Here is a 15,158-nt window from a genome sequence, read left to right on the forward strand (position 1 = left end):
GTGATTCTGTTCAGTCAAAAATGACTGCTAGGCTGGGTAAAACGCCGGAAATAATGCAAGACCAGCCCTCTGCCAGACCCGTGGATGTTCTGAACATCAAGGGGGTTTCATGCTGAGGTGCGCTCAATCACCACCAAGTCTTCGACCCGCGCCTCGACCACCCCATGGGTTCTGCATAGAGGAGGTCCAGCCCCGAGATGAGGGCTGAGCAGGCTGGGAAGATGCTGGTGCCTGGAAGGCAGTACCATAGCCACGGTGACCGGCATTTGGGGTATGGCGAGAGAAAAAGCGCTGTACTGCCGCAGGCGTCACAAGGTAATTTCGGCCACCGCCAAAGGTTGGGTAGATACGGGTGAGGAAGTCATAGAGATGGGCAGCCACGATGCCCATGCTCTCACTCAAAGCTGAAGGCCATCCGTTCAGGACCATGGTGATCACCAACATCGCCCATGGGAGGTACTCCATGGGAATGTCAATGAACCACAGCTTGGTCCTCCTGCCTCGGTTTTCCTGGGCAAAGGTATAGATGAAAGCCAGGATCAATGCTATGGGGGAGAAAAGTAATCTTAGTTCTTGCCCTACATGGGGTCTAGGCAGGAATCTCACCAGAAGTAAACACCATCCCGCCAAGGACGTAGCCTGCAAGAAGCTTGGGCAAAGTTAGCAATTTTAGGACAGACTGAGCTACCACGAACGGAGTTGGAAAAAAGATAATGATATTTGGGAATGAATGGTAATAGAAGTATGTAGAATGTAGGGCACCTGAACCGCTGGCATGAACTTAACATCATGACAACTACCTAAAGGTAATCCCACCAATCCCACACCTCATGCAGCACCAAGTTATTTTGCGAATTCTTGACGGTGCTGCACAGGATGCAGGGGTAATCTTCCTCACGTTCAGGAACCGATACAGCCATTTGTTTGACTGGGCGGGCAGATTGGGAGGTGACAATATGAAGAAGAAAGAAAATAACAAAAAAAAAAAAAAAAACCGACTCGAGATCAAGCGAGCCACTTACCATGATGACGAATGCTACAAATACCAGGTAGATAAAGAAATCTCCGGGTTGGCTAAACCGAACAGCGCTGGTCTCCAGCTGACTGCCATAGTGGTACACTGCCGGCAGGTTAGCAGGGCCAAGGGCCAATGCAACACTGAGGCATCATACAGAAATAGAGATCAAAGAAAAAACTGAGCCTTGGACCGGTTAGTAGGAATGGAGTGGCTAGACGCCAGATCTCTGGAAGCAGCTTGAAAATTTGGGCCGGCCAGAAGACAACATAATATCCGCTGAGCACGCCGCCATAGACTAGGACAGATTGAACCAGAGTCAGAGCTGTGATTGTGCTTCAGACAAGTCAGTCAACAGGTCCACCGAGGTGGAATGACAATGCAGCGTACCGAGTCACCGGAGGTGCTGCCCAGAAGGCCACCTGGACTTGGTCCATGGTGAGCCGAGAAACAAATTAGAAACGAGAATTCAAGCTGTTCAAGAGAGCTAAGCCATTGAAGGGGAAGGAAGGATGAAGAAGAGGAGAAGAAGTGAAGCCACGGATGCAAGCTTTTAAACCGACGTGTGCAAAAGTCCGGAGCCGGTTTATCCGGGGACCGGAGTCTTGGCATCGCATACATTCTGGTCTAATACGTGCTATAACGGCCACTAAATGTACGTCTTTCATGGAACACTGAGCTAGTGTCTTGAATAAACCAAATCAACAATGCATAATAATGCAATACGAGGCGATAACTCAATGAACTCAACTTTATACCAATCCCGGACTATAATGCTTCGAAAATTTCTGAGCTATACAATCAGGAAGAGAGTGAGAAGATAACGTTCTTGCTCAACTATGTAGCTCCACACGATGTAAACACGCTGTGAACCCCAAATTCCCTAGTGTTTCGAGTATCCATATCAATGCAAAATGGATCATATGCTGAGGTAATTGCAGGTTAGGCTGGGCAAATTTTGGCAGTACCTCGGACAGCCAGGCTGCCACGAGGACCCTCTATCCAAACATCCCAAGTATCGTCATTCTTGGGCTTGCCACAGATTGTCAGTTCCTCCTCCACATACAGAGGTGCAAGATTTCTATACTCAATATGTCCAACCCGAAGATTTAGACTTTGAAGGTGGTTTTGCAACACACTCAGAAGCAGTGTTAAGGTCAAGGGACCATGAACCAAAAGGGTTCGGAACCCTTCCTGATTCTGTGTATATTCTTTGTCCAAATGTATTGAGTGTGCATTCATTGTCAGTGCTGAAAAGCGGAAGAGTAATGTCTTGGTGGGTAATATCGAATGGCGGAATACCGCATCGGAGGGAGCTGTTTGCAAACTGTAAGCTCTCTTTATCTCTCTCTCTCTCTCTCTTTGGTCTGCAAGACCTATCCGGGGTGGGGGGTAAATGGGAGAAAAGTCTAAAGGAAGTACTAACACTTGACAAAGCGAGTCGGCTCTGAAAACTGCTCTCGGTCTAGTGCAATTTGTTCCGCCGTCTTAGCCCGCATGAATATGAGATCTCGATTCTCGATCAGTGACGAGTTTCCCAAGTCCGCTTCATTCTCCTGCCAGATCCGATTCCAGGTTTCCTCCTCTGCCTCTCCTTCTGGCACGGTACCAACCCGTCGCTCAATTGTGACAATCACTTTCTCGTCTCCCTCGCGTCCCTTGACAGTCACGTTGCGGATGGATTCAATGCAGACAGCCCGACTGCCATCCAAAAGCGGACCAGCAGTTGGGAATCGCACATTACCACCTGCCCACATGCGACGATTAAACGGATCGCCTGGTGTGTGAAGAACATCGCAGCCATCTGGAACCAATTGCGACAGAGTCACTTGAGGCGGGAAGTAGATCAAGTGGTGGCCGATTGGCAATGGAGATGGGTTTGTGATCGAAGGCAAAATCGGGGATACATTACAATCGCCAGATGACTGTGGAAGAAGATCGTGAAGCGAGAGGTTCAAAAGGTGAGATGGCTGAGGATGTAGATAATCGAAGGTCAATGGAAGCTTCCGCGTGGTCAAATCATGGCGCAGGCGCTCTGGAAGCGAGGAGTACGCTCGGCGGTGTACTACTCCCTCGAGTAAGTACCGTATGGAAGTCGATTTCATGGACAACCCAGATCTCACATTAGAAGGCGAGACCATGATAGTCATGTCAAGTCTCAAGTTTGCCTTGTTTGTTTTTGGGGGTATTCCACACCGCTCAAAGATGGGATTAATCCGAAATCGGGATAATGTTTGGAAGTTGAACTCAAACTCAACACCAAGGGAGATTTCTCCATTCAAAAAGGTCATTTATAGCCCGAGGATATCGCAGAAGAATCCTTCTCTATGGCGCGCTTAAGGGTGGCTTTTCTCGGCCCGTTAGCATCTTTCTCGCACCAGGTACGCAGCTTACCCCGCATAGCTGGAATCCTTTGCAAACGTACTTTACTTTTCCAATAGCTAATCCCTGTCTCAAGGCTGCCGCCGAGGCCTTTGACAAAATATCAGCCTCATTACTTCCTCAACTCTCCTTCGCCGATGCCTTTGTCGCACTTCAAAACCAAGAGGTCGACTACGCCGTGATCCCTTGCGAAAACTCAACCAATGGCTCGGTTGTTCAGACTCTCGACCTCCTCGCCGATCGCAATGATGACTATAAGGATGTGAAAGTCTGTGGCGAGTACTATCTGACCGTCCACCACTGCTTGTTGGTTCACAAGGGCTCATATCCCTCTGGTTGGTCGGGGTATGACGGGTCTATCACCAAGCTATACACACACCCCCAGGCATGGGGCCAATGTGAGGGAGTCCTTTCTAAATATTTCAAGGGAGTGGAAAGGCAGGATGTCTCTTCTACATCCAAAGGTGCCGAAATTGTTTCAAAAGAGCCGACGGAGAATAACGCAGCCATTGCCAGCCGCTTCGCCGCCGAATACCACGGTGTTGATGTACTGAAAGAGAACATCGAGGATCGGGCTGATAATACAACTCGGTTCCTAATTTTGAGGAATGTTCTTGCTGCGCGGACGGCTGAGCTTGACTTGGGACAGCTCAAGGCGACCACTCTGGAAGAACAGCCCAACACGCACAAAACGCTGATCTCGTTCTCCATTGATCACGCCTCACCAGGTGCATTAGCCAGCGCGCTTTTGATTTTCAAGCAACATGGTTTGAATCTCACGACTATAAATACTAGGCCCAGTTTGAAACGGGCGTGGCAGTATATCTTTTTTGTTGAATGTGGACGAACGCTATCCGAGGAGAATAAGGATGCAGTTGTCAACGCATTACAAGATCTACAAAACGTTACTGAGTCGTGTAGAGACCTGGGAACGTGGGAAGATCAACTGGGTGCGCAAACTGCATGAGTTTCCTCTTTGGAACATGGGTTTTGGGATGATTTTACGAAGGGAATAATAGAGAGTGCTCATATGGTAACCTAAAAGGAATGATAGCATAGAAAATTTCGGGGTTGGTATACTTCAGGCGAAAGACAAAATATATATTTAACAAAGCAGGATAGCGAGCCTCTCCAATGTATTTTCAGACTATAACGAGTGCGAGGAACATTAAGAGCGAACCAGAACGAGCCACTCTGGCAACGGCGACGAACAGAGCCGCAATAAGCAATGCCCCGCCTCGCCTGCACAGTGGCAGACGGCAATAGGGTACTGAAGATTGCAGAGAATCGCATCCAACCTTTTAAAATTGCAATTTACACCTTAGTTCATCTCAGCCACTGAGATAATCTGAGTGAACATGTCACGGAGCTTGGATGAACCTGGCTGGCGATCAGTAGGTGAACTTGGAGTATAAAGGAACGTAACGAACCTCTGAGCAGCTTCATGAGGCTTGGAGCAGGCGTCTCGAAGAGATCCTTTGCGGGTGCCTGGCTTTCAGTCACGGAGCCGCCTTCATGATCCACGGGGCGAGCCGTCAGAACACTCGCCGAGGGAGCTTCTGGCCGTTCATCCTCGCTCTCTGCGAGGGCGCTCAACCGTCAATCTATGGGAAGTAAGTGTTAGCACATTTACTGCAAGTCATCGAGATTCGGGCGCATATACCATCGTAAAACTCGTCATCATCGCTGTAATCGGCAAGTTGTTCAAAGTTCACCTTGTATCGGAGAAGAGCTCCAATACCACCAAAGCCTTTGACGAACTGGTTTCCTTCACCGGAACGGTCCGAAACGAACTCCAGGGTGGCACCGTAGTCCTTGTAGGACTCGGCGAGCCACTCAATGAAGGTGGTGGACTCAATCACCTCCATCTCGGCGCCAGTTTCCTTGTCCTGGAAGAGCTCCCGGTTGTTGATCTCCTGGGCTTTGGTGGCGTTCACGATCACCTCCTCGCCAGTAGAGGTCTTCAGCTGGTATCGGGTGACATCCAAATTCTCAAACACAATTAGAGTCTCGGCTGCGCCAAGTTCCATGGCCTTGAGGGTATCTTCCACACCGTAACAGATCTTGCCGGTGTCCTGACTGATCTCCTCGAAGTACTTCGAAATCAACTTCTTCTCTTGGATGAACTTGACGTTGCTCAGGGTCTCTCCGGAGAGTTCAATAGCCTGGTTGAAACCGTTCTCGCCGCCGTAAGACACGTCAACCACCTTGATGACCTTGCTCTGGAGACGACCATCGAACAGGTCGGACTGGTTGAGGTCGTTCTTGAAATCGGCGGAACCGGCCAAGACAAGACCAGCGACGTTAACCTTGTCGTTAGTGATGTAGTTCTGAACAGCCAACTCGGCGATCTTGCGCACGTAGTTGTGACGCTTTTCCTCACGCAGACGGGCGAAACGCAGCGCAGATTGACCACCACGACCCTGGAGATCAGTCAGTGGGAATGAAGGACTAAAATAGTGGGAATACCAAACTTACGTGCTTCTTGGGCAAGTCGACAGACAAGCGCTGGAGAATTTCACGAGTGTTACCGCTGAGGGTACCGAAGAGCGCACCGTTTCCGTCCATGATGATGAAACCGAACTTGGAATCGGACTCGAGCAACTCGCTCAGAGCCTCGGTGTGGAACTTGTTGTCACAAAGGTAAAGGGAAGTGTTGATTGGCTTGAAGGGCTCGAAGTCAATGTTGATCTTGCGCTCCTTTCCTTCCGAGGTGATGATTTCACCACAGTAGACGACCAGTCCATTTGGGGGGACCTTGTTGTACAACTTCAGACGCTGCTGGGTGGATGTGATAGCGGACAAGACGGAAAGACGATTGACTCGGGACTTGATGTTAGAGGCAGTACCCTGCAAAATCGGGCGTTAGGCATATGGGGGCTTTCTAGAGTTGAGGCCAAGGCGAGCGACGTACGTATTCTTCAGCCAACATCTTTGCCGCTCGAGAAATCTGATCCTTGGGGGCTATTCCGAGTGTCAGGTCATCGAGATTTATGTAGAGGATCAAAAATCCAAGGGAACCGCGAGGAGAACGTACGAATAATGAGCGAAATCATGGAGGTTCCATTTCCGCGGGCGGATTCCAAGCGCTTGATCAACTTCTTGACCTTCCAGATCTCAATGTTCTTCTCCACATCGTTCCCTTGCTGTTGGGAACTCATTTTGGGCGACGCGAAGGTGCAGTATCACCAGAGGGGGGGGGGGGCAAGAGTATCGGCCTTTAGCCTGTCGACGCCTAACCGGGCTCAAAATGGGCCGAAGGAACAAAGGATAAGATCCTGTTCCTGTTGTTCAACTGTTCACAAAGAGGCAATAATTAGATATTAGTTCCAATTTGCCAAAAAGATCGAGTGGCAAAAGGGGGGTGAACGAACCTTGCTGGTTGACGTAGAGACAGCAAATTTCCTCAGGCACCGTGGGGTTTCGAGGGGTTCTGGTGGGCTGAGGTAAGCCATAGGCCCAGGGCACTGACGTTGTACTGGGTACTTCATTGCAAGGTGGACCTGGGGCTGTTTCATCCGGTATTGGCTACTTTTAGGGGCTGAAGACTTAGAGATTGCGATTTTTCGATTTTTCGATTTTTCGGATTTTGGATTTTGATTTTCTTCGGATTTTGCGTTGGTGCATATATTCGTGAAGAAATTGACCTTGGATGCACTACCGAGATCAACTTTGCTCAAGCGAGTATCCCACACTAGATATGGGGCCATTTTGTGTATGAAAACTTTGAATCTTTCAGAATATCGATTGTTCAGAGAATAGTATATCTTTCAATTTCAAATGCTATGTCTAATTTGGGACCATTGTAACATCACGTAGATCCCCAATGATCAAGACATAAAGAGCAGTGGATGACTGCTTATCACTCCATAGGGCCCTGAGTAATTGGGACAATATATAGTGGCTTCCAAGGAGACAGCACGTGCACCTATATATTCCCAACAACCTTACCCTGATCTCGAAAAGATACCTACCTATAAGGTGAGCATTCTAGTTGTCCTTACTCCTATCCTTGTCCCCGTCCCTACTCCCCCGGTCGGTATACCACGTCCAATACACCCCGATCGCGACGAGCAGTCCCATGCAGCCCTCAAAAGGTGCCAACTTACGCCATCCTCCACCACTGCGGTGGAACACAAAGGCAGCCAATAGTCGCCCCGGTACCGCGGCGATCATTATGGGAATATTGTTCTGATACGCGGCGATCGTTTGGCATGTTCCCAATGCCATCGAGGTGAGACTACCAGCGATGAGCGATGTACAGGTCACACCTTGCATATATTTGCGATCGCATACCTCATGGCCTGGATCGCTCCACTGCTTACCCCCTCCAGCGGTGAATCTGGCATGTTGGCGACTGCGCCCGGCCAGAGCAAGGTGTAAACTCCACTGGCTAACAAAGGGATGGCTTGGATGCCGAAAATATATTGAGATGGGCGAATGGCCCGAAGACCTACCCGAGGTTCGTCTGAGGTCATAACAAGCCAGGTATTAGATCCAGGTCACGCGTGGTTGAGGTTAAGATCTGACAGCGATCCCCGTACATCGACTTTGCGCCCCAAACTCGTGACTTTCGACTTCACGCGACCCTGGTCTAGACTGCAGCTTGTTGATATCTTCCGTTTTCATTACTGTCCATATTAACAATCGCTTCATTTGTCCCCTAATTCCGTACAGGCGCTACACTAGACACGGTTTAGCTTCCAGTTTTAAAGCGAAACTAAGAGAATCATTATCGGCTTATCGCCCAACCCCACACGTAGCTCTCTGTTTGGGCCTTTTCGTGCTTCTTATCTTTGGAGGAAAACAAGGATTTCATTTCACCCTGAGCTTTGTCCTCCGTATATATATTAGGGACCCGGGAAAATTCTTCCCCTTTCCCTAGGCCTATCCGCGACATCATTGAGGACGAAATGTCCACCAGGAATGCAGAACACGACTCTGAAGTCAATCAGGGATCGTTGAGATTCCCACCGGGCTCTTACGATTATGCTCACCTGAGTGGAGGGGACCCGATCGACGAGGAGAACTGGGGTCGGCAAAGGTAAGACCGATACGACAAAGCCAGGGTAGCAACCAGAGTGTTGATGGATTTCGCAGATCATCGTCATTCTCCCGCCTCCGACAAGCAGGTGGCCCGAACAGTATCGATAACTTTGCTCGCTCATGGCAAAGAGCAGCCTGCTTCCCACAGGTGCTCCCGCGACGCGCTTCGTTCGTATCGGCCGACTCTGACGATGAGTTCGAAATCGCAACCGGGGGCAATTATGGCCCCAGGTCGGGGGAGCGGCCTCTTCTCTCCGAGGACGAGGCGGATGACGACGACGTGGAGGAGCACGATTCGATGGCGCATGCGCATGCAAGCCCTAGAAGGGCTCTTCCGACCACCGGCCTTCTTGCCTCGTCTGTGGATAGAAGTATTGCCACCTCATATGGCACGATCTCGTCGCGCGTGAGTGAGTCGACCAGGCGACATGCCATTCAATTTCACCGTGAGCAACTTGCCCGTGTAGATGGCTCGGGGGCTATTGATCGAGAACCCCTGTTGCTTAAGCATGTGGAGCATGAAGATGGTACGCATGAAGAAATTGTGATTGGTCAATCGACGGTGCCGCAGACCGTCTTCAACTCGGTCAATGTGCTGATCGGCATTGGATTACTGAGTCTTCCGCTGGCCATGAAGTACGCTGGATGGCTGCTTGGTCTACTGTTCCTTGTTTACTCTGCAATCACTACTGCCTATACAGCCAAGATTTTGGCCAAGTGTCTCGACGTGGACCGGTCTCTCGTTACCTATGCCGATCTTGCCTACATTAGCTTCGGACAAAACGCTCGCCTCGTTACAAGTTTCCTCTTCTGCTTGGAGTTGTTGGGAGCATGTGTGGCCTTGGTGGTGCTATTTGCAGACAGCTTGTATGCCCTGGTTCCCGGCCTCAGCATTCTCCAATGGAAGATGGTATGTGGGCTGGTGTTGATTCCTCTAAACTTTTTACCTTTAAGATTTCTTAGCGTGACTAGCATTCTGGGTATCATATCATGCACCTCAAGTGAGTCCCAAGCGCCAACAAAAGGGTCGAGATGGATATGATCCCAAGACTGAGACTAACCTTTTTAGTTGTGATTCTCATCTGCGTGGATGGCTTAATCAAGCCAAATGCCCCGGGCTCTCTACAACAGCCAGCGAGCACATTTCTCTTCCCCGAAAACTGGGCCACTCTGCCCTTAAGTTTTGGTCTCATTATGTGTAAGAGCGGAGTTCTACAAGAATCAGGATATAGCTAACAAAGTCATAGCACCATGGGGTGGACACGGTGTATTTCCTAATATCTATCGAGACATGAGACATCCTAAGAAATATGGCAAAAGTCTCTGGGCCACATATCTATTTACAGTATGAAAGTCTGATGCGAAGTGGCACTGCAAAGAAAATGCTGACTAGGTTGATCACAGGGTTCGCTGGACTGTTCCATGGCCATCATCGGTTGGCTCATGTTTGGGGACATCGTTCGCGATGAAGTCACAGCGAACATCCTCAGTGAAGATGCCTACCCCCGGGCTTTGTCTGTTTGTATTATTATTTTCGTTTCAATCATCCCGTTGAGCAAGGTGCCACTAAAGTGAGTTTGTTTCTGGCTTGATTGTCGTACAGATTGCTGACAGCACATAGTGCCCGGCCCTTAGTGGCCACATTTGAAGTCATCTGTGGTGTTGGTGTGGGAGCCACTTCTACCCGGAGAGAGGGAGTCCAGGAGTTGATTCGAGCTTTGGTTCGTGTTTTTACAGTGGCTCTCATTGTCGTCCTTTCCGTGATATTCCCAGCCTTCGACAGAATCATGGCCTTCCTTGGGTCCTTCCTGTGCTTTTCCATCTGCATCATCTTCCCTCTCGCGTTCTATCTCAAGATCTTCGGAAAGGAGATAAGCCGACGTGAGCGGATTCTGGACTGGTTTTTGCTCATCACGTCCACAATTCTGGCGGCCGTGGGGACCATTTGGGTGTTTCTGCCGCATGAAATGATCTCTGGGGCTTGATTCCATGCCGACTCCTGTGGAGTATGTATGTTTCATTGGAGCGTTTTCAAGGGCAGAATCAGCTTTCGCGCATAACAACAGCGAAATTGTTTCTTTTGTGGCCTGGGTTGACCATCTCCTTCTTGAAAGACTGAGGCGAGAAAGCACCAGTATGGTTCCATAATTGGTAGATGAGCTTAGAAGTCCGTCTGCTTTGTGCGAGTTGGAAGCCTAGACTCTCTAGGATGGCAAGAAGTCTCTTCTCGGTGAGATAACGGGAATTATCCACACATGCCACCGGAAGGACGAAAAAGAGAGTCGGGGGAAGGGAGATGGGACATTCCGATGTCAAAAACTGAACACAGCGTTTGAGCATATCGCCCCGACCCACAGGATCTGGTACATAGTTGAGCACCAATGAAAGACTAATGATATTGAATCTCTCTGTTTCCGTAGATGGTAACGGACGTTCCATGAAATCTTGCTTCAAGATACCCGGTTCCTGAGAATTCAGGTCGATGCGGGTCACCTCCAAGGCCGGGGTCCTGGAACAGACATTCTTCGTGCTTAACGCCCCAACTTCGAGGACTCGGAGTTTGGGAAAGGTGGATTTCCATTGATTAAGCTGCGGCTTGATCCAATCCACTAGGATCTTACTGGAGTCGCCGCCTCGATCCCCGGACTGGCCTAGTTTGCTGGCAATCTGGTAGCTTTCCAAACCACCGGCAGCTTCGATTTGGGCATTAATGCTTCTCACTCGGACTTCATCACCTGCGGCCTCTGCTTGGGCTCGCGCCTTCATAAGTTGATGGTGGGAACGAATGAGAGTCCGAGTGGCCTTGGCCGACAGCGCCGCATGCTTGGATTTGACTGTCGGCGGGCGGGTACTTGATAGTAGACCCGGACGCTGAGACCGACGCTTGGGAGGCATTATTTTCCCGGCAATGGAGTGAGGAAAGATTTTGTTTATTCAGAGTGGTGCAAATTGCATGATAAAAGGAAAGAGAGTGCATTAATTAATATTTCGTTATCAAGATTTCAATATCCCCCCCCAAAAAAAGAAAAATACAAAAAAGATCGAATGCGGAAATGACTAAGCACCGCGGGTCAAGATGAGTCAGCAATCACCTGACCCACAGTGTGGTAGGGTTTTCGCTTAGCGAAGCCACTTTGAATTGTTCGACTCTTGACACTGCGACAATCAACACGACAGCGGACGACAGCCATGGCCCCTACTACCAAGCAAGGTATGTTCTAATACCAGTGGCTTCTTGTTTGAATATACCCAATTGCGAATCTGCGACGAGATTGTGTGCTGGAGCGTTGTGGGAGGAATGACAATATTTCAATATTGCATGGAAATTTCCATGAGAGAAAAAGAGACGGCGCAACAAGAGCTGGGAATCAAGGGAATATCATTGCGAGCCAAAGACAAGCACCACCGACAACTCGATCTTTCCGACAAAAAACTCTTCGTTATCTCGTCTCTTCTGGAGCCACACACAATCTCCGACCGTACCCAAATCGCAATATTCCGACATAGCACACACGCCACCATAATGATCCAGAAACTAACCAGTCTTGTTTCTACAGGCACCGCCGGCAAGGCTAATGCTGCCGCCAAGGCAGTCGTGAAGGGAAACTCCGTACGTTTTTGAATTCCGTGATCTGGGAAGATCAAATTTCGACCAAGCATTTTACTAACCTTGAGGGAATACAGCTTCACAAGTCCCGTAAGGTCCGCACCTCGACCACCTTCCACCGCCCCAAGACCCTCCAGCTCTCGCGGTCCCCCAAGTACCCCCGTGTGTCGATCCCCCACCAGCCCGTCCTCGACGCCCACAAGATCGTTCTCTACCCCCTCAACACTGAGAGCGCCATGAAGAAGATCGAGGAGAACAACACCCTCGTCTTCATCGTCGACGTCAAGGCCAACAAGCGCCAGATCAAGGCTGCTCTTAAGAAGCTGTACGATGTTGACACCCTCAAGGTCAACACCCTGGTCCGGTAAGTCTAGATATCGAAACATCATATGGCTGGGGAAGAATATTTACTAATTGCATATCCACAGCCCCGACGGCTCCAAGAAGGCTTTCGCCCGTTTGACCGCTGATGTCGATGCTCTTGACATCGCCGCCACCAAGCTGGCTATCGTCTAAGGGCGATAAATGGGATTTCTTTGGGTTTGGGCGAACTTTGTTTTCCACCGCGGTGATTCTCTATACCAGCCAGTTCCCTTGGCTGTGTGTGCAGCAACGAGGGCTGAATGATTAAAAAAGAACTTTCTGACACGATCATCTGTGACAAACTGTATGGATTCTAATGAGTTCGGCCCTGGCTCTGTAGTTGCAGCCATGGCTTAGACGTAGTCTTATTGCCTCGGTACGAATTACATATCCGAGTAGATGGCGTTTTTTGGGTCAAGGTTGGGAGGGATCAATGCAATCAAAGCATTCTATGTATCTTTATGCCCCGTAATCTTATCTTGAACTTAGCTTCCCATAGGGCTAAGTGCAACTTGTTCTACAGCCCTCTACAAGTCTAAACACGATAGTACAGAGAGACTCTTCGACGTCATTTACTTGGTTTACAGAAACACCAGGTGTGTGATATACAGGATTTCGTTCATTTTTGACTCTTAGTATACAAGCGACTCATACCGTGCACCTCAACCCTCAGAGAACCTTTCGAGGTATACACCGGCCAAGTAGAATCGCAATCATAGGGTTATGACCACATCAACTCCAGATGAATTGAGTTGTAGTTCTCGTGGAGGTGGTAATGGTCGCAGTGGAAGTGAACCACGACACCAGGAGGAATGGAGACTGAAGCGGAGGAAGGGGTAGAGGGGGCAAGGAATTTATTGGCGCATTTCCTCCAGGTGCTTCAAGATACCAATCTGGGTATCCATCCACCGGTCAACACAGTTCTGTGCGCAGGCCTCTTCGGTCTTGCTAAGGGTGTTGGACGAGATCTTGGAGGTGATGCACTTCTTCCAGCACACGTCGTTGAGTTGGTGGACCACTGTACCCATTGGGATTAGCCAAGCTCAGAATACTAATGCACAAGTAGATGCTGCCTAATCCCTCCCAATCCGGACATCTGCTATTCTCCGGGGCCACTTACTCTGCTGGATGTTGGACTTCTGCGCCTCGTTGGCCAGGACCACGTTCAGCTCCTTCTTGTCGGCCTCATTGAGCTTGGATAGATCAACCTGAGTCTGAGGGTCCATTTTGTCAAATATATGTGGAGAGGGACTGTATGATAGATGGTAATCAAGAAAGCTTAGGGTCGGACGAGTACAGCATTCGCAGGTGGAAGTGCTCCGGCGCAAAATCGAAGGCGGTGTCGCCCGGCACAAAAATGACGATTCATCGCGGTGTTGGGAAGACGAACTTCGCTTTCTCGCTCAACTTTCTCCTTCCCTCTTGTACTTTCCTCGTTTCCAAAAGTTGGAGCCTTTTGCTTTCAAAGATTTGTGCGCTGAATTTGCTCATATTCCGGCCCCATCAACAATATGCCTCCCATTCGTACTGCTCGCAATCGCAAACCGCCGCCGGCCGGCTTTGACGACATAGAGGACACTCTGCTGGAGTTCAGCAATAAGATGAAGGATGCTGAGAATGCTCCTCACGAGGGCAAGAAGAAGCACGAGGTCCTATGGCCCATCTTCCAGATCAGTCATCAGCGTACGTGAAACTTATAGACCCTCTTTGCCCCTCCGATCCCCGCCAACTAAGCAAGCTGCATGCTACATATGAATACTGACATTTTCTCTCTCTTTTCTCATAGGCTCACGATACATCTACGATCTTTACTATGAAAAAGAAGCAATTTCCAAGCAGCTATATGACTGGTTGCTTAAAAATAACTATGCTGATGCGAATTTGATTGCCAAGTGGAAGAAGCAAGGCTATGAGAAGGTGCGTACAAAGCCATCCTCGTGGTCATGATACACGAGACTACACTGGGAAGGTGTATAACTTGTGCATTATGAAGACGTGGCAAATCAGCTTGATTCGAGAACCGCTTACTAACTCTGTCTACAGTTGTGCTGTCTTCGCTGCATCCAGACGAAAGAGACCAATTTTAATTCAACCTGCATCTGCCGTGTGCCCAAGGCTCAGCTTAAAGAGGAGCAGACAATCCAGTGTGTTGGCTGTGGCTGTCGGGGCTGCTCGAGCAGCGACTAAACAAAAGAAATGCTCGTTGAGATACTTTATGGGCAAATTGGAGAGGGGGAAATTCCCTTACTTTTCTTTCGTCACAGCTTGGTCTGTGTGGGCGTTCAGGTTTTGCATGGATTTGATGCTACTGTTTTGTTGTTCATGACGATCTCTCGATCAATCAGATACCCTTCAATATCAACCTTGGTAGACAAGTAATGAAGATTTCAAATTTGCTAGACTAATCCATAGCGCCTCCAAGGCCTATTTTGCCCATCCCATAAGAATAAATAAAATCCCAACCCCAAGAATCCCGAATCATGAAACCATCGCTTGCTCATGTACATCTTAGCATTGTCATTAAGTTCGTAACCAGGCCATCCCGGGCTAGGTGATAAAAGGAACAGTCAGAACCGGCGCCTCAGCGCAGCCCAAATAACTCCCGAACGAAAACACCGCCCAATCGAAACCTGGTAACATCCAGAAAACATCAACTCCTCAATCCAGAACGCAGAAATGAAGGAAAATGAGAAAACAAAAAAACAGAAGGGTAAGAATCCAGACAGTAATTCAAACAACGCCCAG

The 15,158-nt window shown here is 49.2% G+C and overlaps 10 protein-coding genes across 10 annotated transcripts; 4 read left to right on the top strand and 6 right to left on the bottom strand.

The window, feature by feature from the left end:
• Positions 1 to 123: 123 nt before the first annotated feature.
• N7503_008144 (uncharacterized protein) lies at positions 124 to 1,452 on the bottom strand (the record flags this gene model as incomplete). Its single annotated transcript, XM_057067691.1, has 5 exons — positions 124 to 545; positions 607 to 649; positions 1,023 to 1,120; positions 1,173 to 1,351; positions 1,406 to 1,452. 5 exons carry the CDS (start codon positions 1,450 to 1,452, stop codon positions 124 to 126), a joined length of 789 nt encoding a protein of 262 aa, XP_056918546.1.
• Positions 1,453 to 1,957: 505 nt separating this feature from the next.
• N7503_008145 (uncharacterized protein) lies at positions 1,958 to 3,165 on the bottom strand (the record flags this gene model as incomplete). The annotated part of the gene is given in 2 exon segments (XM_057067692.1): positions 1,958 to 2,424; positions 2,442 to 3,165. 2 exon segments carry the CDS (start codon positions 3,163 to 3,165, stop codon positions 1,958 to 1,960), a joined length of 1,191 nt encoding a protein of 396 aa, XP_056918547.1.
• A 177-nt stretch (positions 3,166 to 3,342) lies between these two features.
• On the top strand, positions 3,343 to 4,364 carry N7503_008146 (prephenate dehydratase PHA2; the record flags this gene model as incomplete). Its single annotated transcript, XM_057067693.1, has 2 exons — positions 3,343 to 3,396; positions 3,474 to 4,364. The coding sequence occupies 2 exons, from the start codon at positions 3,343 to 3,345 to the stop codon at positions 4,362 to 4,364; spliced, it is 945 nt and encodes a 314-aa protein (XP_056918548.1).
• A 354-nt stretch (positions 4,365 to 4,718) lies between these two features.
• N7503_008147 (translation termination factor eRF1) lies at positions 4,719 to 6,558 on the bottom strand (the record flags this gene model as incomplete). The annotated part of the gene is made up of 6 exons (XM_057067694.1): positions 4,719 to 4,777; positions 4,828 to 4,977; positions 5,061 to 5,820; positions 5,876 to 6,247; positions 6,312 to 6,361; positions 6,435 to 6,558. 6 exons carry the CDS (start codon positions 6,556 to 6,558, stop codon positions 4,719 to 4,721), a joined length of 1,515 nt encoding a protein of 504 aa, XP_056918549.1.
• Positions 6,559 to 7,387: 829 nt separating this feature from the next.
• On the bottom strand, positions 7,388 to 7,889 carry N7503_008148 (uncharacterized protein; the record flags this gene model as incomplete). Its single annotated transcript, XM_057067695.1, has 2 exons — positions 7,694 to 7,889; positions 7,388 to 7,637 (listed from the first exon to the last, which is right to left on the bottom strand). Exons 1-2 carry the CDS (start codon positions 7,873 to 7,875, stop codon positions 7,388 to 7,390), a joined length of 432 nt encoding a protein of 143 aa, XP_056918550.1. The 5' UTR covers positions 7,876 to 7,889.
• A 421-nt stretch (positions 7,890 to 8,310) lies between these two features.
• N7503_008149 (putative transporter) lies at positions 8,311 to 10,428 on the top strand (the record flags this gene model as incomplete). Its single annotated transcript, XM_057067696.1, has 6 exons — positions 8,311 to 8,441; positions 8,498 to 9,444; positions 9,513 to 9,641; positions 9,691 to 9,788; positions 9,848 to 10,014; positions 10,065 to 10,428. The coding sequence occupies 6 exons, from the start codon at positions 8,311 to 8,313 to the stop codon at positions 10,426 to 10,428; spliced, it is 1,836 nt and encodes a 611-aa protein (XP_056918551.1).
• A 58-nt stretch (positions 10,429 to 10,486) lies between these two features.
• On the bottom strand, positions 10,487 to 11,338 carry N7503_008150 (25S rRNA (adenine2142-N1)-methyltransferase; the record flags this gene model as incomplete). The annotated part of the gene is made up of 1 exon (XM_057067697.1): positions 10,487 to 11,338. The coding sequence occupies one exon, from the start codon at positions 11,336 to 11,338 to the stop codon at positions 10,487 to 10,489; it is 852 nt and encodes a 283-aa protein (XP_056918552.1).
• A 294-nt stretch (positions 11,339 to 11,632) lies between these two features.
• On the top strand, positions 11,633 to 12,566 carry N7503_008151 (60S ribosomal protein uL23; the record flags this gene model as incomplete). Its single annotated transcript, XM_057067698.1, has 4 exons — positions 11,633 to 11,654; positions 12,001 to 12,053; positions 12,128 to 12,414; positions 12,479 to 12,566. 4 exons carry the CDS (start codon positions 11,633 to 11,635, stop codon positions 12,564 to 12,566), a joined length of 450 nt encoding a protein of 149 aa, XP_056918553.1.
• Positions 12,567 to 13,267: 701 nt separating this feature from the next.
• On the bottom strand, positions 13,268 to 13,639 carry N7503_008152 (Tim10/DDP family zinc finger protein; the record flags this gene model as incomplete). The annotated part of the gene is made up of 2 exons (XM_057067699.1): positions 13,268 to 13,431; positions 13,534 to 13,639. 2 exons carry the CDS (start codon positions 13,637 to 13,639, stop codon positions 13,268 to 13,270), a joined length of 270 nt encoding a protein of 89 aa, XP_056918554.1.
• Positions 13,640 to 13,924: 285 nt separating this feature from the next.
• Positions 13,925 to 14,600, top strand: N7503_008153 (BUD31 family protein; the record flags this gene model as incomplete). The annotated part of the gene is made up of 3 exons (XM_057067700.1): positions 13,925 to 14,096; positions 14,200 to 14,330; positions 14,457 to 14,600. 3 exons carry the CDS (start codon positions 13,925 to 13,927, stop codon positions 14,598 to 14,600), a joined length of 447 nt encoding a protein of 148 aa, XP_056918555.1.
• Positions 14,601 to 15,158: the final 558 nt, after the last annotated feature.

This window comes from Penicillium pulvis (assembly GCF_028828015.1).
Source record: "Penicillium pulvis strain IBT 33274 chromosome Unknown contig_7_segment1_segment0, whole genome shotgun sequence".
NCBI lineage: Eukaryota > Fungi > Ascomycota > Eurotiomycetes > Eurotiales > Aspergillaceae > Penicillium > Penicillium pulvis.